The sequence below is a fragment of the Papaver somniferum genome, unplaced genomic scaffold, assembly GCF_003573695.1.
Source record: "Papaver somniferum cultivar HN1 unplaced genomic scaffold, ASM357369v1 unplaced-scaffold_19, whole genome shotgun sequence".
Classification (NCBI taxonomy): domain Eukaryota; kingdom Viridiplantae; phylum Streptophyta; class Magnoliopsida; order Ranunculales; family Papaveraceae; genus Papaver; species Papaver somniferum.
The window spans coordinates 3744256-3768915 of NW_020628818.1; the positions used below are offsets into that span (position 1 = coordinate 3744256).

The 24660-nt window shown below is 36.5% G+C and overlaps 1 protein-coding gene across 1 annotated transcript; it reads right to left on the reverse strand.

Annotated features, from left to right (window-relative positions):
- Window positions 1–2578: 2578 nt before the first annotated feature.
- On the reverse strand, window positions 2579–14778 carry LOC113339087 (clathrin heavy chain 2). The gene is made up of 30 exons (XM_026584486.1): window positions 14492–14778; window positions 13840–14044; window positions 13107–13195; window positions 12849–12927; window positions 12614–12741; window positions 12382–12480; window positions 11630–11738; window positions 11114–11193; window positions 10795–11022; window positions 10637–10702; window positions 10012–10128; window positions 9591–9788; window positions 9312–9428; window positions 8822–8881; window positions 8642–8728; window positions 8344–8427; window positions 8103–8237; window positions 7954–8016; window positions 7769–7873; window positions 7576–7688; window positions 7243–7495; window positions 6993–7129; window positions 6634–6912; window positions 5548–6550; window positions 4951–5436; window positions 4676–4846; window positions 4396–4581; window positions 3923–4045; window positions 3563–3673; window positions 2579–3424 (listed from the first exon to the last, which is right to left on the reverse strand). Exons 1-30 carry the CDS (start codon window positions 14534–14536, stop codon window positions 3260–3262), a joined length of 5121 nt encoding a protein of 1706 aa, XP_026440271.1. The 5' UTR covers window positions 14537–14778; the 3' UTR covers window positions 2579–3259.
- Window positions 14779–24660: the final 9882 nt, after the last annotated feature.

The following is a 24660-nucleotide window of genomic DNA, read 5'->3' on the forward strand; positions in this document are numbered from 1 at the left end:
AGTTTGAATGAATGATCACTAGCAATTCTACTAGAGTTAGCTTTATGAGTAATACACATACCTTCACTACTAGCAGTTTGGATGAATTCTAAGCCATCATATGGTGTAATTTCCTAAAAATTATCTTTAGCAGAAGCAATGTAATTATTTGCACCGCTATCTGCAATCCATTCTTCTGAAGTATCAAAAATATTAGCTGCTGCTAGCATAGCACTCAGATTTACTAATGGACTTCTGCCTTGATATGAGAAGTTAAGCCTTTGGTTGCAGTTAGAAGCTAGATGTTCAGTAGATAGACAAATATGACATGGAGGTGGTTTAGTTGTTGTAGTATAACCTCTATCTGAAGGATTTCTACTGAAAATAGCTGGATTTGGATATCTGACACCAGTTGTATTAGAATAACCTCTTCCTTTGTAATTTCCTCTATTGTTGTGATAATAACCACCTCTATAGGAACCTCTATTAGCTGCAAAAGCTTTTGCTTCAGTTGTTTCTTTAGAAATTTTGAGTCTTTCACTTAAAACTGCCTCTTCACTCAACAAATTGTTATGTAATTCAATGCTAGTAATAGGTGGATTCTTGTGTCTCATAGATGTAGCAAATAGAAGTAGTATGAATTGAGTGCTTTGAGGTTAATGACTACAAGTTCGTTGTCAAAGATAATTTCTCCTTCTCCTGATAATGATTATTTCATTTATGAGAGATGGAATAGATCGGTCACCTTGAGTTAGAGAGAGCAGTTCGGTGCGAAGCTGAATAGAATGAGTTGATGAAGCTCTAGCAAATCGATCTTCAATACTAGTCCAGAGTTGATGAGAGGAAGTAAATCTTGAGAAGTAGGCAATGACAGAGTCTGAGATCGTTGAGTTAATCCACATTACGATTGTGGAATCTTCATCCATCCAGGCGGTGTAAAGTGGATTCTCAATGTCGTTTTGTTGATTACGAAGATTTGTGAATTGAGGTGGACATTCATGAGATCCGTCAAGAAATCTCATGAGTTTATACTTGACAATAACATGATTCATCAGGTTTGCGCCATGTGATGAAATTATTGTCTTTCAATTTGAGATGAACGAAATTAGTTAATTGATTGAGTGGAATTGCAGATAAAGAGTTTGAAGTAGGATTCTCCATTAAGTACGATGAAGAAAACAAAACGCAGATTCAAAGAAAAGGTATTGAGATTGTGATGAAAAGAAATCAAGAAACCAAAGAAAAAATCAGTAGATCTTGAAAATCTTGAAAGAAAACAAGATTGAAAACACTTCAAATCTTCTCTGACTGATACTAAGTAAAGATCTGTAATTAAATTGAAGAACATATCAATAAATTTGAGAGGTCGGATCGAAAATGGAAAGGAGAAAACCCTAACCTGCGATGTCTGATACCACAACAGCATTGTATCAATCACAGGAGACTCACTTTGTTTCTTACAGAGAAGATGAATTCAACATTACAGACACATCACATTATGTATGTGTATTTATTACAAACTAACGTACACCTGACCGACATATACAGTTTAAAAGAACTTAACCTGCACTGCTACATTCCTTATCCTGCACCACTACATGTGTGTCATTACATTGTTGTATGGCCAAACAATTCTACCTATTGAATTATTCCCTAAATTTCTTGTTGATTTAAAATCAAGTTACGCACAAGAATACAATGTCTGGTTGACCTTCTTCTTCAATGGCCTCTCTGTAGTGCCAATGTCTATGGTATCGTCAATAATAAATCATGGGTTAAGAAGACTTGCTTGATTTATGGTGTCTCCACTGCTACTGGCATGGTATGTATTTTCTTACCCCCAGCCAGATCTTGTAATTTCATTCTAGATATATATATATATAATACATATATAAGTGCTGATTCAGTATTTATTTGCCTTGCAATTTTGTCAGAATTGATTGGATCAGGAAAAGAGGGTTCATCCCGGGTTGTGACTATTTATGCACCTTTCTTGGCTTTCGCCATAATCTGCATTCTAAATGGACTGACGACCACCAAATCATCAACAGTTAATCTCACTTCAAGTAGAAAAAAAAAGAGGGCTTAATTCATTTGATTTGGTATCTTATGTACCTCATAAATTACCTTAGACACTACTCCCATTTTCTGCCATTTTTTGTTGTGTTCATTTCTTTGTATAGAGAATTTGAGATATCCTAGCTGTGGGTATTCCATGTTTTCTGTTTGAATTAACAGTTCTGAGGTTATACTCATCTAATCACAACCAACATCAAACGAATATGCATTTCAGACTTTCAGTATTATCATAAATACCAAGGAAATCACTAAAGGCTCGGAAAACTATTCTTGTAGTATCCTCTACAGAGTTGATCTAGGACAATAAATGCTGGAACATCCATTAATGGGGTTGAGCAGCTATAATAGCCCAACTCTTCATCATCATGGTTGTTACGCGATTGGGGAGAAAATAATTGTTCCATATCCACACAAAAAAAAGCACAATAACCTGTAAAAAAATATTGGCCAAGCAGCCAGTAAAAAGATGTCAGCAGAAAAACAAAGGGAACGGAACACTTACGGCAGCAGTAAAAAGATGTCAACAGAAAAACAATGGGGGCGGAACACTTCCAAAGGGGAAATGACTCGTGGTTCCATCCGCAGACTGGATTCATTAATAATATTCCGAAGAGTAATCTAAGTTTTTATGACATGTGAGAATGAACACGAAAAAAACACAACCAACAGAATAAAAACAATCACATACACATCTAAAAAGTACAAAATACTGGAGAGCCAAGTCCTGCTGCTCAACAAGAAGGATTAAACCACCTATACACGAAGCAGCTTCAGCCGATAAACCACAATCATCTGTGAAGTTAAGAGATGATACAACACAAGTACACCACCACTCCACGATCTTTTCCTTCCTTCTTTTGCTAGCATCAGAACTCTCGATGATTCTCGAAATACAATAAACTAAGAGATGATAAGACAGTCAGCTCAGCCTTCCAATAGAGGTAAGAAAAGAAAATACATATGCCCCCTTTCTCTGCTACCAAAAGAATATCTTTTACAAACTAATAACATCTATATGCCGGATAAAAAACAAAGAATATGGATCATTATATCTTATTTCTCTGACTCCCTTCACATCCCCTAAATTAGAATTACACATCATTCATCCCATCAACCTGATGCCACAGACTTCTCCGATGCTCTGTCTGCTGGTGCTTACAAATGACCACTGTTCAATACAATTTTCTTGCTTTAAGTTGGATCACTGGTAACCCATCGGGGGCATTCCATAGGCTGGCATCGGAGGCATTCCCATACCTCCCATGGGGGGTGGAGGACCATAACCTCCTCCCATTCCCCCGCCACCTCCCATGCCGGGCATTGGTGGTGCAGGCAATGCAAGTGGTAGCAATTGAGCATACATGTTCTGCGCAACAACGGGAAATGAAGATTTGTTCAATGAAGTATGGGATTACAGGGTAAGGTAATCATGACAGCTTATTACAATCTACCAAAGAAGGTGACAAAAAAAATAAAAAAAATAACAAGTCTAGTTCCCACATACCTGTTGTGCTACCATATCTTTCTCCTCCTGCTCTTTGACCTTAACTTCACTTTGGGCCGCAATTCTATCCTTAACCAGCTCATCAACTTTACCAGTGTACTCACGGATAAACTGTAGGAAGTGAAACAAGTCGAAACTAAGATTATTAAGTTCCAATTCAGCAAAAAGGTACTACTCCATTTGACAACTCAGTAAAATTTCCCATTTATTTTAATTTATCTACGAAGGGGAACATACTCAAATAAATAAATAAAATCGAGATACTTGTTAGTACATAATAATGTAATACCTAACAGTAGACAGCAGCAAGAACCTAAGATTAACAAGGTAGAGTATAGGCACAAAAAAAGAGCAACTCACTTGCAATAGATACGGGAAGGCAAAATCGATCATATTGTTCATCCAGGCAAGCTCAAGGGCAACATCAGGCCGGATTAAATCATAACAAACAAAGAGGCATGATGCAAAGCACTCCTTTTTACCCTGAATGGACATCAAAATAGAGCATCAGTATACATTCTAACATAATGAAAACCCACAATAAATGGCCAGAAAATTATCCGTTCTAACATGTTTCAGCAATGGCAAAGTCCAGACAACAGATGTGTTATACAATTATAGGCACATGCAAGTCCTCCTACAAAAGCACCTTCGGTAAGGATATATAATGTGCTTGATTACAATTTAAAAGATTCCACCACGCACTTCTTTTCGAGCCTCACAAGATTAGCGAATGCCAGATGAAGCACCAGTTGTTTTTTTAAAAAAAGAACAGCTCATAGCAATAAATCTTGCAGGTATATTAAAGATAAAAGTACATTTGGGTCAGTTACCTGCTCAATGAAATACACGAGCAACTCCTCTGAAAGCTCACGATCACCAGATTGAGAACATGTCTCCATGGCATCTTTGTAAAGGTTGTCCTTCTTTGACAATGCAATGGACTGCCTCCACCTACCTGCTTTCTTGTAAATATAGGCAGCTATTCTTCTCATTTCAAGAAGCTCGTGTTTCTCAACCTATTCAAACATGTATTATTAGTGTTTGCAAAGAAAGATTCAGTCACATGAGATGGAAAGCAGGTACTCTACAAAGATTATCATAGGTCTTAACCTTTTGTGCAAGGCCTATCTGATCAAAATTATCATGCATGTCAATTGATTCGCGCAGCCTATCATAGTCTTCTTCCTCGACGTAGATTTGATTCAACGCCTCGTTCACAGCAGAGACATTGTTGCTCTGAACGGCAACCATGTATGGTTTCACAAGGAGCAGGTGACCAGCCTAAAACACAAGAGAGATATTACCAAGAGTGCAAAACAAAGATCACCAAGATAAAAACAAATCGTCAAAGACAACCAAAATCAGCAAACTGAACAACTACATACCTTGCGCATTATGTCTACAACACGAGTATGGTCCACACGAAGAGCGAGCACATTGAGCATATCATTAATAAGATCAGGGTGTTCTTGCAAGTAAAAGTGGACCGCCTTGTAGTATAGTTCCACATTTGCAACTTTAACTGCCACATCTTTAAATTGCATGTGATCCCATGCTTCTGGAGAATGATTCATGATGGTGGTTGCAGCATTGTCGAATTCATCATACTGTATGTATAAATATACTAATTCCTTCCAGTGTTGTTGCTCATCGCATGCTCTAATAAGCTTGGGAATATTGAGACGGGTTGAGAACAGCTTGATATGTTCCATGAGCTTCTCTGGACGATACCTGGCATATAGGACTCCTAACTCGGTAAAGATACCCATATGTGCACGCTCCAAACCCAGACCGCTCTCCATTAGAGAAATTAATTCGTTGAAACAGCCTCTGTTCTGATAGAATTGACTGACCTCCTCCAAGTCATCCACCTAAATATCACATCGACAACGCGGGTGTAAATGTTGTATCTAAATGGTAACATTTGCTAAGATCAGACTTCAGAATGAAAATTCAAACACAGAATGGATAAAACAAGTCACCTGTATGATGATGTTGAGCCCACATATCTGAGCCAAACGGAATTCCTCGGCATCAACACAGGCAAAGCAAATTTCCTTCCATGTCTTTGCACTGTTGGCCTTACGAGCTGCATCAACAGCACCTTGGAACTGTCTAAGCTTAACAAGACAAACTGCCAGCTTGGCCCAGTTGGAAATGAAAGCAAATATGATCTTGGCAGCCTCATAGAGTTCTTCATCGTATAACCGATCACCAACACTTTGGAGATTAGCAACATTCGGCATTAGAATAAACTCTTCAATATCACCCAACCTATCAATCTTAGCATATGCATAAATAAGCTCACTGTCCACCTTAGGCTCCTTGGACTTTTGTCTAACCATCAAGAGGTACTTCACTAGATCATGATACACATTTGCATCCTCGGAAGCCTTAATAACATCTAAGAAATGAGTGGCATCATCAGCACGGATGAATGACTCAATAGCCTCGCTCACTAAACCCTCCCTGAGCTGCGCCTTGGCCACCTGACTCCAAACAGCATCTTCTTCAACACGGAATGCAAACTCCTCCGCTCGTTCAATGCTTTGAATATTATCCAAAAGAACGTTCACAGCCTGGACATTCAAGTTGAACTTCTTGAAAATGGCAAATGCTTCTTCAAACAGTTGAGCTTCCACAGCCACCTCCCCAACAGCAGGTCCATCGAAATTGTCCAGCCTATTGATGTAATCCATAACTCTAGACGCATCTGCTTTAATGGCTGTCAGAATCAAAAGATTTTGCAGATTAAAGTTTCCACTGAAAGCAGAGTTTTGAAGTACGATCTTTTCAAGCAGCTCAATTAGCTCGTGCGGAAGATCAGCTGTCATGAAAGCTTTGACTGCTGCAGAAACTTGCTCTGGGCTCTTGCTTTCAGGCAAGGCAGTGGAAACTACTTGATCAATTAGCTGTCTTCTATACTCATTTTCAGGGTTAAGAACCAAATCCCAGAGGTCTGAATCCATCCTCTCCACCACATACCTGAAACAAAAATCAGGATTAATTGCCGACCAACAAGAAGACACATATATAAGTGAAAGCACTGAGCTACCACAAAAACAAACCTGGCTTGCAATTTGAACAAGGAATTCTTGTTTGTGACATTGATAAGTTCACTGTCACACTGTCCTCTACGGTAAGCAACAACTGCCAAGGTTGGGTCCCTTTTTTCACAATATTTACCAACTACGCGTGAATCATAGTATGGATTGGTGGTGAGGAAATGCTCAGGATTGTTGTTGCTATCAATGATAATTTTACCCAGGGCATTATGAACATGCACATCTTGACTCCCTTCACTTACAAGATGCTCCAGGAACTGGGTCAGTAAGCGAAGACGATTCCTGCAGCCATAAGTACAGTATAAGGGCACTGACGGAACAACAAAAGAGAATGATATGGCGGATAGAGAAGAAAAAATTACCTCTTCTCACATTCATCCACAAGGGGCTCCACTGGGAGAAGTGAACGAACAGAAAGAATAAGTCCTTTGATGAAATCTTCAGGGCATTCATCATCCAAAAGCTGCCCTACAACTAGAGGAGCATTCCCTGGATTGACCTATTAAACAACAAGGTATAAGACACACAGTTGATTTCCTAATAGCTTAGTAAAGCAAATGAGCAGAGTTGGTTTGTATATTAATTACTAGCAAAACTGAAGATAATTTTTACCTTTTGTACATAACCCTCGATGTACCGCAGCATGTTGTTAGTGTAGAGGTAGTGGGTGAGGTCAGGAACGTAACCAAAACGATCACAGACATTAATTAATGGACGTGCATCTGGAAGTTTGGCCTCCATAAGGAAATTTTTGGTCTTCTCAGCATCATAGAAGTTTGATTCTCTTGTCACACGTTCAACCTCCTTAATTTGTCCAGTCTTAGCAGCAGCTTCAATGTACTTGAAGTGAATTTCAGGATCCTCACTGTATCAAGAACCAGAATAGCAGTGAACCACAGAAAGAAAGAAAAGCAGCAAACCAAACTTACGAGCAGAACTAGTTACCTGGAACTCAAGTACGATCCCAAGAAGAAGTATAAACCTTCATAAGACTTGAATTGCTCAAAGAGTTTTATGCACGCCTCAACACCCAACTGCTCTGAATATTCCTTGGCAGTCTGTTCAGGTGTGTCAGTCAAGCCTTTGTTGTAGATTAAAAAATTGGTAACAAGATACAAAACCGTAAGCAGAAACGCACCTGCACAATTATCTGAAGATTTCCTCTCAGATTAACAAGTAAAAGGTCCTTCATGCACTCCAGAGCCCATTCCTTAGAAAGAGTCCCAAAGAACTCTACAAGTGACTGCAGCGCACCACAAAACTTGCATCAGATTACACCCCTTCAATAAATCAGTAGAAATGCAAGCATTAGAATACACAAACCTGTGGCTCAATCGCATGTGTATTCACAATAACTCGTTTGATGTCAGGCAACTCTGCATAATGCTGCAGGAATAGCCATCATTAACATAGGGAACAATCTTAGACCTCCATATGACCACAGAAAAAAGGCAGAATCCAAGATATATTACCTGGAGAGCGCGGACATACAGTCCAGCTTTTTCACAAAGCTGAGCAACGCGAGGTCGGTCGTAATGACTGAACATGCCATTGGCCAAGATCGCATCCGCTACATTTGGAAAAGTAACTAGATTGATCTCCAGGACCTGAAATGAATATCATATACAAATTATTATAAAAACGATGAGGCCAAGTGAATATACACAAGAAAAGAAAAATCTAGAAACGGAAGACCAAAAACATGTATATAACCTTTGTCTGCAGAAAACCATGCTCTGGCAAATTCGGCTTCAGAACATCCAATAGAAAGGCTGTTGCCTCACGAATCAGGTTCCGCTATAACAGGAAAGCACAAAGGGAAAATCTTAGCTTTTAACTCTAAGCTCAAAATTTACATTATGAAAAAGGAGCCCATTACAGAAGTATCAATTGAACCCAAACGTTAAGTAACAGAAGTCGGACAAATTTTACAGCCTGAATATTGCAATATAAAATTGAAAATACTTTTGTTAACTTAAACTTCTTAAACAACAGAAAAAAAGAAAAGAACCTGTAGGAAAAGATCGGTGATTGTGTTATAATCAACTGGACATCCACCTTCCATTTGAGACATCATCAAAGCAAAATTGACAGCTCCCTGTCAACCAGAACATGTATAAGGTAAAGTTATCCATCACAGAAAACTATCAAGCAGAAGTACGTTGATCAGTTGCAGGTAGACGTGATATACCTGGGGATCTGATCGCAGAATTGTTTGCAGGAGGAATAGATAATCAGGTGTGTATCCAACCTGCACATGTATGAAAATACTAAGTATTGGTAACAGCCAGCCGATAGTGAATCAGTAAGATCGAAATTTAACTTGATACATCTTCCCATCTGAAATATATTTTACACAACTGGCCATATCCCTCTACTTGGGCAGAGAAGAGACCTTTGACATCTTTATAATGAGTTAAAAAATTGATTAATGATGTCTTCTATTTTCTTTTGACAGAATGAATGACCAGGATTTTATCTCTCTTCAACTACTCCTGTCCTTGGAGAGCAGCATCTAAAAAAAGGGCTTCTGATAGAAGTGGGAAAAAATTAACTATAACTTAATTCCTAATGTCCATCTGTAACAGGATTAACTGGAATTCTATAATTAATTGGAAAATCTGCACTAACTTCATATGATGATGGTAAGTATGTAAAGCACCCTTATATGATCACAATACCTGCTTCGAGTAGATGAGAATTTTATCAAATTCCCTTCGTTCAGCAAAGGCCGCAACAACTTTAGGAGTAGCTCTAGCCTTGATGTATATCTTCAGTGCAAGGTCATTATCCACAGTCTACATTCGAAATCACATGGAAGTATTAGAAAAAGATGACACCTATCTATATTGGCTTTTCATGTGAAACAGAAGTTCAAAACTGAGACAATATGGGAGACTTTAGTGGTAAGCAAATATAGTACAAAACAAGACAAAATTTCAGCTTTAACTGTAGTATACCTTCACAAGGTCTCCAAGTTCCTCACTGCATTCAAGTTTATCCTCAGCCAACCAATTCTCCAAAAGATTCTTTTTGTTCTGATTCACAACAAGTCGTGATAACTCCAGTGATTCAAATACATTGAGCTTTCCTCTGGTTAACAATGTCCCGAAGTACTGCAGAAGTGGGGGAGTTTGCCCAGCTTGAACAGGAACGCTCTGCAATAAAAAAGTTATAATTGTGATCATGTGATAGACCTTCTCCTAACTTGTAAGCAATCACAGAACAGGTGCCCGCTTCAATTTAAAAATGGAACAGCCAACAGGAATAATCAAAGGCAATAGCATAACAGGAACACAGGACAGACAACACAACTCCATGAGAAGAATCTAATTGCTTTCACTAAGAAGAATCTTAGATATGCCTCCTTAAAAAAAATACCTGAAATTTGGCAACAGTGTCTGGAGTACGCAGGATACCCTGTGGGGATTCTGCAGCAAGCTCTGCAGCCTCCTTGTATTTTGTCTGAGAGAACAATTCTTGGAAGCGCTGGATAACCTGGTGTAAGGATAATAACAAAAAGTGAATATCCAATGGTCAAAGGAGGCATCATTAGCTGCAAGTTTGACTATCTTATTATACCCTTACAAATTGCTATTGAATTGTTAGGATCATTTGCTCATCGAAGAGACAAATAAACTTGAACATGTAATTCTTATGCTCACATTAACCACTTATATAAACTATACTTATACGGACATCTGTAAACAAGTTTGAGTAGTTCTCTCTGTAAAGTCATTTCTAGAAGATGGCATAATTTGATGGTTTATTATATGTATGCCAATGTTTTGCATGGGATAAATTCCCATCTACCCCAAAGGCAGTATAAAAGAACAATCAGGTTTACAACCACATTCAGCGCATGCATTAATTGCTAAGCCAAGCAAATATAAGGACAATTACTTCGATATGTTGAAGATGATCAAAGTATTATCTACAAGGTTCACTGCTCTCATACAGTTACCGTTTACAAGATAATCAAGTATGTGTGACAGGATTCACTCACCAAGTTTTCTGCCCCAGGAAGGTTTCCCCTTTTGGCAAGATTTACAGCAAGTTCAAGATTGTTTAACTGCAGCAATCACCAGATAAAAGAATTTTGAGATGAGACTGAAATTTGATTTCTCATTGTAGTACACAAAAGAGATGCCACAAAGATCAGACCTGGCCGCTGACAAAAGGCACAATAGTTGCCTCATTAACAGTAGCAAGCAGAACTTGTCCACGCCGATTCACAGCATAAAAGCCTCCTACAGATGAAGCTTCCGCCGTCAAAAATATAGGATCTGGACTAATTCGGTTCCTGTAAACTGCTGTAGCTGTCTCGAGGTCATACACAAATAAAAGCCCAAGCTTTGTAATCACATAGATCAAGCTGTACTTATGTGATATCTGTAAACATAAAAAGCAGATATCATAACACTGGTACAGTCGTATAAAGAAGCAGTATAAATATCTGGAGACCACAGTATAAGAATTTAACCTGCATTGACACCGGAAAGTCATCAGCGAAATCTGGAGGAAAGAAAAGATCTGCTTGTTTCTTTGAAAAAGCTGGTTTGCCTGTTATAATAAATATCACGAGATTAGAACCAGGAAACAATAACAGTAGGTTCAACCTTCAACATACAAGAAAGAGCAAGTGAGAACATTGACAATGACTGGTGCACAGTGACTTTCCTAGATATACATTCCAGAAGGCTAAAGAGAAACCGAAACAGAACATGCAAATTAACATGGTCTGGAAAAGGGTTATGAGAGATAGATCGTTGATGCTTTCTACTATGTATTGTCGTTGTTTTTACTTAAGCCAAATGTAGCCCTTGTTCTCTATGAAACAACCTCGATGGTATAATTTAAGCACATCTGCTTCATATAATCAATATTCAAACACCGCTACACAGCCATACTAATCCCCTAAATGAAGATAGTGAGTGGAGCAGTGTGAAGCTAAATTTGACTATAACTATAAAAAATAGGAGAACAAGGATAAGCAGACCTGGCTGGGCACCAAGCTCAATCACATGCAATTTTGACGTAATTTGCCCAGCATTGGTGGTCTTCGTGGCAAAACAGATGAGAGTAGAAGGGTTTTCATTCCCTGGAATCTGTGCACAATATGCAAATTTAATATCAAAAACTATGATCATATTGTATTAACTATTTAGATTAAAGCCAACAAGCCTTCCATTCAACGGTGAAACTCAAATCAGCTCCGAAGTTAAATACACCACAAACATAATTTTAATGAAAAATGCAAACCGGTTTCGTTTTTTACTTTCATGATATACCATTCTGTTCCTTAAATTATAAAAAGACCAACGAATACAAAAAAAAAAAACCTACTTATAGAATACATACAATGAACAGAAAAGTCACCGTTCCCAGTGGACACTGTACGCTGCTAAATCGAGTGAAAATGAATTATGGGCTCTAATGGTAGCACTATTTTAGTATACAGTTGATCAGTTGAAAGTTAAAGCTTACAAGGAGCAACTACTAACAGAAGAGGAGAAATTGACGATTGGCAACTCCTAACTTTTGAATTGAAGATAACTTTTGAATAGAACATTGATGATCATAATTAAGTCAATGGATGGAAAAGAACTCAGGGATCAAAAGTTAAGGGTAAATCATGCATGTGATTCACTAAACACGTTGAGCAAAAACAATAATAACTCATGGAACAAAAACAAAATACTGGGCGAGACTCTAGCCTATAATCAAGATCCATATTGAGAAGAGAAATACCTTATGTGAAGCAAAAGATGCAGCATGAGCTTCAAGCGACTGACTTCGTTGCTGTTCCACAGAGAAAAGCTGCATGTTTCCTTTGACAAGTTGCGGCCTCTACAAACAAGAATTCAAATGGAAAAGGCTGAAATAACTCCAGAGTAGATGCAATAAAACTAAGACCCACTTGGAACCAGTTGGGAATAAAATTTAAATTAGAAAGAAAGCAATATTGGATATCGCCAAATACCTCAGGTGAACCGGGTGCAATTCCAATCAAAACCAACCATTTCTCGGAAGGATCACATCTGTAGTTGATTATTTGATTACTTGCCAAATTGGCTGTTCTATCAAACATCTTTACAGGATCTGATTCACCTGTATATGAGATGCAACCAAATCATGTTATGGATACCAAAACAATCTTTCATTAGCTAATATACTACAGAAATAAAAGTATTCTGAGAGAGAAAGATAGTAGTTACCTTCAATTGACCAATGATATACCGAGGTTTGAGTGACCAGGCCTAACATTTTTGGGGAAATCCACTTCCAAAAGACAACCTAAAACACAAACAAAGATTGTAATTAATCCAGATGCAAGTTAAACCTAAAAGACCAAATAAGCAGTAATTAATAAAACCCAAAAGACCAAATAAGCAGTAATTAATAAAACCAAAAAGACCAAATAAGCAGTAAATGCACGTTACTGCAGATAGTAAAGACACAAAGAAAACATTTACCTGTTCAGGCATTTGATGGGACTTCATTTTCGCTTTCATTTCAATGTTGAATATTTGTAGGTGATCCTGAGTAGTTCCCGGAAGTTGAGCTTCAAATAGAATGTAAGAACTCATTAGCCACCGTTTAACGTGAAAGTGCTCAATGCAGAGCACCTACTAGACCAATAATACGCATAAAACTTCTTTTGTGCTACAGAAACTCTAGCCAGCAGAAATGGGATAGCGAACAAATGATCTGACGCTTGACGCCCCCATAAGCATCAAAAACATGTTTGCAGGAGAGATAATGCCGCAGATAAAAAGATTTAAAAGCAGAGAGAGGGATCTTGATGACTATATCTCGGTCAGCTGATATATGTCTGTTAGCATTCAATTGGTTGAGAAAAGCGCTTCAAAACCACTGATACAAACCAGTATCGTCAAAGCCACAAACGAGTTTCCTACTGAAAACATTCAATTCCATTTGACTGTTGGCGTACAACATATTTATTTTTCCTTTCATCTCCGACAAGTTTTATCCTTAAGCAACTGAATGACCTTCTTAGATCTAGTTATACTTGAACATTAAGGATTAAATGCAGAAAGAGATCAAGGATTTGCGACCAACCAGAGAACCAAACACAAGAAACACCAAGATCAACAACTAAAGTGACCATTGGCCAATAATTAACCTAACCACTTGCATAACTGAGCAAATTAATGATTCTAAACATTTCAAAGAACAGCATCATACCTTTCAAAGCAAGAATTCTGGAATTAGGATTCATCAAAGCCGAGTCCGCGGTGATAGGCCTTCTTAGTGGTTGATTAGGCATGCTCATATCAATAATAACAACACTATTCTGTGGTGATGTCTCCCTTACACATATGTACTTATCCGATTCCATAGTAACATGAGTAAACGTAATGAATTGTGGAGTAATGCCAATCGACGGTAACTACAAACAAAAAAATGAAACACACAACGTTAACAACATACATTTTCAATTTCCACAACCCAAAATAATCACAATCAGACAGAATTTCAATAAAATAACAAAGCGATCCACCATTGAGTAATGAGATCATGATCAATCGTACAGATCTGAACAGATCCAAAAATACAATCTAGGTTCAAATCCAGAATTCCAAGAAAAATCGCTAAAAAGTGAAGCAAATGTAGCATAACAAAGATCTAGGGTTAACAAATTACAACCTAAATTCACCACATATTTAATCGTAAACCTAACCCAAAAACACAATTTAGTTCGTTCAGATCGTCAACACAACAATACACGAGTCAAAAAAAACACCGATATTATGTCCAATTCAGCTAAACAAAGCATAAATCGAGAAGAGAAGAAGAAGAAGATTAAAAAGAAAATAGAGAATTTGAAAAGACTCACAGTCAAGGCCTCCTTCATGGTGATAGGAGCATTAGCAGCAGCCATGGTGTCTAGATCGACACTAGAGACAACTACTAGATTGGTTTCAAATGGAGGATTCAAAACCCTCAAAACGAGGGTTCAGAACCAGGATCTATACTCAGAGAAAGTACAAAACTACTACTGATGAGATCTGAAACTGCCGTAGAAAAACTTTATCACCCTCCGACTCAGAGAAAGAGAGAGAAGAAAGGGGAGGAAGAAGACTATAAATGAGAGTGGTGGAAGGAACGAAAGGGGGCTTTTACTTTCTTTTGTTTTATGTTTAGTTATAAAATGCGCTGGAAATTTTCTGGTTGACACAACCAGGCCATGGCCCTTCGTTTTGAAACCAGTACGGCACTACAGCTTAAACGTTTTATAGTGAGCGATGCTAATTTTCTTAGCTATTAAGATGGTAATTTTTTTCTTAGCTGCTAAGATAACCAGAGAGTTTGTAAAGATAGTAAGGTAATTAAAGATAACAAAAGATAATTTAGTCTTTAATTTCTTACTTAGATAGTAAGACCACTTTTATGCCTAATGCGAATAACCGAAGGAGTTCCTGAAATTTTTGAGAATCTTAAAAACATGTTTGGTTATAATTTTGAGAATCATGTTTGGTTATCAAAGTAGTAGTGCTTCCGGAGAAATAGTGAAAATCAATTTTCAAAGTCATAAACAAAAAAGGAAATGATCTTGTTTGTTTCGGGAACTAATTTTGTGTTTGTTTCGTTAAACTAACTTATGATTTTTTGAACTAGATCCTACAAGTCGAAAAATGACTTCTCAAGTTGTATCCAAACTCCAAATACCCTAAGAAAATGGTTCGTCTTGTCGCTTAGCTTGAAACCAAAAATTGATAAGGGGTCGTCCATTGGTTTTCAGTAGCATGTGTTCCCAATATGAATCAATAACATCGAGAGTCTGAGAAATCAATTAGAATTAGTGGGATCCCTTTTGAAATAATAGTTTGTAACTTCCAAGAAATTGGTGGCATACTTGATGATCGAGTGCTAATTTTTGAGATATGTATTTAAGCGAGATTTTTATGTGAAAAGTTAGATTATATAATGTAACTTCCGGGAGGTGTTGTGGTTCTATTGCAATTAATGGGTTCGTGATTGATGAAAACCAACTCATTTAGTTATTTTTAGAAGCAACGTCTTGGAAATATACATTATTGTAATCTTATTGGAAATATACATTATTGTAATCTTATTGTTCGAGATCAGCTAACATATGCAGATAATTTCTTCTGGAAACCTAACTTTGATCTAAATCGTCTATGGCATTTGTTATTAAGTTCATTAAATTCAGAATAAGTCTTTCACCCATGTACCAAACACCTTGGTTCCATACGGAACTGAATAACACCACTCGATGTTTATGGTCACATAGAAGCACTTAATAAAAAAAAAAAATTCATATACAACCAGGTTGGTTGATTATTATGTGCACTCTAAAAATCCTTCAACCTAGTGTTTGGTATACCACCACCTTTTAATGATAAATGAGTGTTTATCCCTTTTGGATAACTAGTATAAAATTGAAGAACCATGTTATAACGTCTTCCAGACAACCACTTTGTTCGGTTGGAACCAAATTTCCCTTACAAGGATTTCGGTAATTAAGTAAAATAAGGTTGTGTAATTCCCATAAGAACAAATATACCATTTATGTTAGAGTACTGCTCGGTCAAACTCACAAGTTTTGGTATATCAATCTGGTTGTCAAATTTAGTTGATCAACAATATATAGCTCGGTTTACAGTCTATTAAGGTCAGTCTCAGACTAAGTATAGAGTACATTAGTTGAATATCAGTATTCACCAATCGACCTTGGAGATTGGAGACTTGAGAACAACGGAGACATCGACGAGAACTTCTCAACAAAGGTATATTAAGACTGGTTATCCTATATAATCAGATTATCTACCATTATATATAGAGAGAGATACTGAGACAATGGCGTATGATCTTAGTATTATGATGGATATTGCAAAAAAGAAATCTCGAGTTTAAGCCGGCACTTGATAAATCTCGAATCATAAATTCAAGTAATGAATACTATCTGGAAGGCAGCCCACGCTATACTATTCAATAATATGAGAGTGGCAGCCATTATTCCTAGTATAGACACTTCTTGTAAACTCGGCAATGAGGGACGATAAACTCCAACTCACGTTTTTTTCAATGCAACTATGCTTCTCATGTATGGATGCATTTTAATTTTGACACGGAATTCACTGAAAGTGGAACATATAATTTCCATGACTTGTTAAATGATTGCTTTGAAAATCCAGATATAAGTGATTATTGATATAGAGTGGCATGTATTCTGTAGCATAATAACTTGGTTCATTTGGAAAGCAAGGTGACATATAATCTTTAAAAAAAGAGGAATAATCGTGCCATGACAACAAATAGCATAATAAAATTTATAAATAGTTATATCACTGTCAACCAAACAGGGCACTGTATAATAAAGTCTATTTACTACAACTGAAAGAATAATGAGGTGCTTCATATAACAACTCAATAAAGGAAGGGAAAAAAAGAAACATGTCTATCAAAATAAACATTGGTTTGACAATAAAGAAAAGGCTGGAATTGGTCTAATTTTATGTGATCATACATGTACAATTAGAGAAGCCAGGAGACTTCATGTTGACTGTGCAACCAAGCAAAACTTTTTGTTTTTTGTAATAAGGATGCAATCAAACACAAATGGGTAGATCATGAAATTCTAACCTATTTAGATATTCAGACATGGAAAGAAGATGTGATGTTATACCATGATTCTAATTATGGATCTCATGGTCCTTTTCTATCAATATATTGATTTTATCCTCTTTTTTGAAATAAAAAATAAAAAATTCTCAAACCTTTTAAAGGCCTCGGACAAGGGGACCCTCTATCCCAATACTTTTTTTTTTATGAAAACATTATCCATAACCCTGATACATGCTGAAACTATTGGTATAATTTCAAGAGAAAACAAATATGCACTGAAGCTCTTCCAATAAGTCACCTCCTATTTGTTATAATTGCCTAATTTTCTGTAAGGCCAATATGATTCAATGTAGGAACCTAGTGATATTTTCAAAATGTTCATCAAAGCATCTGGCCAACTCATCAACTTCAGTAAATCTGGGATTTTCTTTCACAAGAACACTAGCGAAGACATTGACATCACCATCCGCAACCAAATGATTATTATGAATGACAAGTACCTTGGATCACCTCTTGTCGCCAATATAATAAAAACTGATTCCTTAAAACCTTGCGCGAAAAAGCTTAAATTCAGACTTGCAAGGTGGAAAAACAAAAATCTCACATCGATTGGAAGAATGACTCTGATTGCTTCATTCATATAACATGTATCAAATAAATTGTTTTAAATTTTTCCAAGAAAAACTTTCAAGATTTGAACAAAAAATTCAAAGAGATTTCTTCTATTGACAATATCCCGATAACCCATCAGGTTACTACACAAGGCTTGGGACTCCATCTGCAACCAAAATAATCAAGAGGTCTGGGTTTTTTAATACTAGCCTTGATGCACATGGATGCGCCTTCCGTACTGTTAAAAAACAAATTAAACTCTTCGTTGGATAATTTTTCAATCAACATGAATTTTACTCAAAGTGTGTTTGTGTAACATTAACATCACAGTCCTTCAACTCATACAATTTATACTCTAAAAACCCAACTCGTGATATCTATGCTACATCACAATCTAACGGTTCCCAATAACTCCAAAAATATGAATATTAATGAAGCTAAGAGTGTTTTACTATTCAATTTTTAGTAGCATTCACAATAGTCATACCAATGTTACGGAATAGCTCTTTAGGAACTTTGTGCCACTTGGGAACAATTTTTGCTGCACCATTTTATTTGGTTCTTCTAACGGGAAAAAGACGAACAATAGGTCGAACGTCCGATAAACTAATTTTCCATGATGAAATTATGTCGAAGACGCTTTCCACACCACCACATATAGACTAAAACAAATCTTTTAACGTGGACGTCTAGTCGTCGGATACTCGAGCATATAACATTATCATCTGCAAGTCCATATTTCCAACATGTTTCCAACCCGCATAAAAAAGAGTAACTATCAATTATAGGATTGGTTTTCAAATTATAGTTATGGATGAGACGGATCTCTGGTTAATAGTAGCTTCCAGGATGGATGAGTATTTCATATTATAGCATTTGCAAGCATCACTACAACACTAATACTCTATAGCGTCACGACAACTATAGAAAAATTACTACATTATCATGGTAATTATGGTATTTCTTCTCTTAGAAAAATTAGAATCGCCAATATAGTCAAATGAATCCTTATATAATAAAAATGAAGAAACTTGGATGACTCATGTGTAGTTAAGCATTAGACTTCACGGCGTTAATCAATTGAAGACGAAGAACTACTAAGGAGAGCTTGTGGAACTTCATCAACAAAAGGTATGTAGAGACTAAAACTCATCTATCACTTGGAAAGTCTATTTCTAATCTATCTCCTATATTGAGACAAAAGTCGTATTACTATATAGTATTCGATTATGCACATTTGAGAGCTGAGTTTAACTCGCGTACATATTTCTCGAAATATGTGTTGGTAAGCTTTCGCTTTAACCAAGTTCATCTTATGTTCTCGACGAAAGTCTAAATATGATCATGTGAAAATTTCCGAGTAACATCTTACATGGTTTATGTGATACAATCATTTGGTGTAGACTTGGAATGTTTAGTTATGATTATTTCAATAACTTGAAAATTTCTTTGATGCTAATAGTGTGCGAAAACGACTATTGTCGTCCTCTAAGAAAGTTTCAATGATTGAAATAGAGTTTAGAACTATTGGATTATGAACATAGTATGCATTCTTGCATGTATGTGATCCATGACCGAAACCATAGTATGCATACCCGTATGCGTACTTGTTGTTGTGAAATTCCATGTACCAAGTACACATACCGGTAAACATACTTGCGTAAGGTATAGGTCCAGGAATTTCGGCTTGGTTTTGGAAGTGTACTAAGGTATGCGTACCCGCTCGCATACTGGCGAATCCAAACTCAGACCGGCTACTTAAGTATGCGTACCCGTTCGCATACTTGAGTGGTTAAAGTTCTATACTCGGTTTTTTCATGAACTAATACATTTATATATTAAGGAATGCATTCTTTGCAAACCGTGTCTATAATGTTCATGAATTGATTCGAGTGAATCAAACCGATTTTGCTTAAATTGTGTTCTTGTATAGTAATTAAACAACTCTTTAACTAGTTTCATTTTAGTCATTTGAACTAGTTATGGTTAAGATGAATAAGTTTGATATGAGAGTGTTCATATAACTAACTTCGGTTAACTACTGTTGAGTCAGCTTGGTGTACACGTTTAGGTATGGTTACTTAAACCTAAACGAAAGTGCATTTCATTTGTGTATAACAAGTTAAGTTCGATCTAACGGTTGAAAGATGTTAGCTTGAATCTAATCAGGTTTTCATATAACGGTGAATATTGAATGCTTTGTTACCAAGGTAACTTAGATTGCAAACCATGATTTAAAAACTATACAAAGGAGAACTCTAGCAACTGGGAAACCTAATACCCACACCTCCCGTGTGACACTAGTTGCATAAGCTAGAGTCGATTCTCCTTTAACCTTAGGTTTTTCACGAAACCCTGTAGGTTAACGACTTGAAGACTTCATTGAAATTGTGAAGCCAGGCACAACTATTTTTTCTGTACTTGCGTGTTCTAATCTTGCCATGTTCTATCGTATTGAGTACTATCTTCTCTAAGATTTGCTCGAGATTGATCTCCGATAGGCAAGATAAAAAGTAGTCATAAACATCTTCGTCTCATCGTTTGTGATTCCACGATATCTTGTTTCGCTACCATACGATTAAGATTATTGCGAGGTGATTGATAATACTAGGATGTTCTTCGGGAATATAAGTCCACGTTATCAATTGGTTCCTGTTCACCTTGATTTATCAAAAGACGGAACAAAACTCATAGGTATTTCCGTGGGAGACAGATTTGTCTATTCTAATAGACTTTTCTGTGTGAGACATATTTGTTTATCAAGTCTTCGACTTTGGGTCGTAGCATCTCTTGGTTGTGGGTGAGATCAGCTAAGGGAATGAAGTGCTTAGAATCCTAATGGGGTTCAGAGACGTAAGGAGCGCAACTATACCTTGATCAGTGTGAGATTGATTAGGGCTCAACTATATTCCAGTCCGAAGATCATTGGTAGTAGGCTAGTGTCTGTAGCGGCTTAATACAGTGTGGTGTTCAAAGCTGGACTACGCCTAGGGGTTTTTCTTCATTTGCGGTTTTCCTCGTTAACAAAATTCTTGTGTCTGTGTTATTTCTTTTCCGCATTATATTTTTTTATATAATAGAAACATCACAGGTTCTGCGTTGAATCGATCAGTTGGTAAATCCAACCTTTGGTTGTTGATTGAAATTGATTGATCCTTGAACATTGGTCTTTGGTACCTTTCAAGTTACTTCTCTTATATTCAACCGGGCTCGCAAATTTCTATTTGCTGATTGCAGATTGAATTGAGAAATTGAGATACAAAACTCTTTAATATACTTTTCTCTAGATTGAGCTTAACTGTCTAGTTGATTCTCTTGAAAGTATATTGCAGTTTGTCTATTCAGATTGCCGAACGAAATATTAAATTGGTTGTTAGACCCCAGCTTTTTCATTTTATTTTTCATGTCGTTCTGTGTGTGTGTGTCAAAATGTCTGATCGAGTTCTTGGTACTTCACTGCTATCTGGTGTCATTTATTCTTCCTATCAGTGACTGACTTTTTTTTTCCTAATCTTGCTTAATCAAAGGATTATTTTTTTTGTACTCAAATATATTTGTACATTTGGTATATAGTGAGGAGGAAGAAGAGTTATTTAGACAGCAACCATCGTTTGCACCACTAACACCCAAATTATCAAAACTCTAAAATCATTTTGCGGATTAGTTATTGACACGAAGAAAAAAAGAAGATAGAAATAGAAATCCCGCTTTACTGTTTAATCCTTTAGTGTTTTGAAAATTACACAATTTAAAAGGGAGATGTCTAATTTGGTAAGGGTAATTTATAATCTAACCCCTGCGAATCAAATTTGTACGAAGGTCGAAAAATGGCTCTTTTCTTTATATTAGTTATTAAATTAGATTAATGGAGATGCTCAACCATGTTATGGCCAACAAAATTGATATTGGAGAATAGATATCAAGGATCCGTACGATGATCAAAAAATTGCTCTTTTTTTATATTAGTTATTAGATGGAGATGTTTAACAGTGCGATAACCACCAAAATTGGTTGGATAATGGATACTAAAGAAGACTCTTTATGGACTACTACAATGACAGCTAAATTTATGAAGGGCGGAAACATCCAAATCATAGACATATATAAGAAGGTAGGGAATCCATGGATTCGGAAAGGAGTCCTAACAGAAAATCCAAAACATAAAGAAGCACAATATCTATAAAATAGGCAATGCGCCTAAGGTTAACGTATGATAAGACAGGAGAGTTGGTAACTCTATCATCCACCTCACCGTAGCTAAAAACTTTCCTGAAGATCTCTTATTGGTTAAGCATCTCATTACCTTAGATAGTAATTGGGATATTCACAAGCTAAATTTTGGGTTCAGCTATGAGGAGATTGAAGCTCCAATAAATACCAATCTAAACTACAATGAGGAAGACTTGATAAAAAATGTAAATTTCTTTGTAAAATCTATGTATAAGGCGAAAATGGAGCAAAGATACAACGGTAAAACCCAAATAGCTGACTAGGGAAAATCTGGAATTTGGATGTATCCCATGCTGGCGTGCTCATGGGAAAGTTCCCGCTAATGCTAAAATTGCTAGCATTATTCAATATATTTATCACTTATGCGACATATGCAAGAGTGGAGAGGAAACTCTGTCTCATTTGTTCATGGAATGCCCATATGTTAGATCTGTTTAGCAGATCCTCTATAGCCAAAATCATAGAATATCTGGGAATATTGCAACTTCACTAAGGGTCCGTTTGGCGCGATGTAGTTGGAGGTGGGAGTGCAGTCAAAGGGCGTAGTAGGACTCATGCATTGGGAAGTTTGGTGTTTGGAACATCCAAATGCACGACATTCGAACTACCCACGTAGTTCAACTACCTTATAACGAGGTAGTATAATGCATACCTTTAGACTAGGGAATTCAATGTCGCCCTTTTTTGTTCTTTATTACTTATGTCAAACTACCTGTGACTTTGTTTGACCAACATTAATTAAATGTTTATCTTTTATCTTTCCATAGAAAGAAACTCATCTTCTCCGTCTTTGGAGTGTCTGCAACTTAGGGTTTCAAAATCCAGATGATTTTTTTTGTAGATAATCAATCGAAACCTAAGAACCCATCATCAGTAAATCTTCTCCTTCTTTTACTTATTTGTTCCTCAGTAATCATAGATGTTGATTTCATAGATCTGTTAATGGTTTGGGTTTTGATGGAAAAGTTATATGTTCGGTTTGGATAATTCCTCAATAATCATAGATGTTGATTTCATAGATCTGTTAATGGTTTGGGTTTTGATGAAAAGTTATATGTTCGATTTGGATAATTTTGGGTTAGTAAAATAGTTGACATAAGCTCTGGTCATATAAAATTAAGGAGAAATATCAAGATTTGAGTAATATATGAAAGATCTAAGATGAGCAATTAAGTTTTTGATGGATAATTAAGTGTTTGATGGAATTATTCTTCATTCTAATTATTTTCAAAACACATGATATGCAATAATATAGAATTAAAATGAGAAATTCTTCTATACCATGCCAAACACCAAAATCCAACTACATGTGGTTCGAATGCTGTGTAGTTACAATTACATGTAGTTGCAACTACGTGTAGTTCAAAATATTATGTGCCAAACGGACCCTAACAGGTTAAACTCTTGGTTTGCTATTACCCGTAACAGAACAAATTATCAGCATCATTATGCAAGTAGGTGTTGGTACATCTACAAGGCCGGGTGTGACAATATCTTTAAGAAAACTGAGATGTATTTGTTTGGACCGTATATATGAAGTGGGCTTAGTAGCTTTTTAGCCCGTCTCATCTCATACTAATATAAGAGGTATTTTGGTTGGTCACAAAAGGAAAAGCAGCTTGGTGTAACACTGATATTACTAATACGACCTTTAATATTAACTGCCACTTCACGTACATTTAAGGGTAAAAACGTACATTAAATCAATATTTACATAATCAACCTTACATATTTACAAATTAACAGAAATGCCATTGTTTTAAAAAAATTATATTTTTCAAAATACACACCGGATTTTTGTAAAATCAACACATTTGAAAAGCTATTCGAATTACCTACATAATGAGTATAAATAAGAATATTAAATTTTATTCTACGAAAAAATATCACTGTAATCAAGTTTAGAGTTGTTAAAAGAGTAAAATTCAAGCCAGTGCATCATGTGGTTTTACTAGTGAACCTTAACTAAAACACTTCATTAGGTCATGGGTTGAAGTCTAAGCCCATCTTCTAGCTTCTATACAGAGCTAACATATAGATATTCTTATAAATATGAGCGTATTCAAAATGTATCCAGATATAGATAAACACAATCTCTGTGACTACAACAGAATCCATAAAATTCTTGCGCATATTGTCAACAATGCGGAACTCTTTCAGGGTATTTTGGAGTTACCAATAAGATTTACATTCTCCAAAACCCAGAGACATTCTATTATCACACTACTCTAATTGCTGCAGATCTTGCAGAAAACCTCATTGGAGAAAGATGGAAGTTAGGATATCATGGAGCAACATGAGGAGCATACCTAGCTTTCAAGTTGGCCAACGAAATGCAACACACTAACGTTGAATAAACTTGCTATACATGAAGGAAACTCAAGGGAAGATTTAGGTTGTTCTCCAGCTACCATGAGAAGGAAACTCCAGGAAGACTCAGAAAGTTCTCCAGCTACCATGAGAGTTATCAAGGGAATTATGAAGACACCGCTTCCAGTCCATCCATATTCTTTTGCTTTATTTGCTTTTAATCATGCTATGGCAACTCCACTTCCGTTTAGGAGTCCAAACCTT

Coding starts and splice junctions, on each gene's coding strand:
- LOC113339087 (XM_026584486.1), bottom strand. CDS start 14,536: ATGGCTGCTGCTAATGCTCCTATCACCATGAAGGAGGCCTTGACT. Junction 9,789..10,011: donor ACACTGTTGCCAAATTTCAG/GTATTTTTTTTA, acceptor TTTTTATTGCAG/AGCGTTCCTGTTCAAGCTGG. Junction 8,729..8,821: donor TTCTGCGATCAGATCCCCAG/GTATATCACGTC, acceptor TCTGGTTGACAG/GGAGCTGTCAATTTTGCTTT.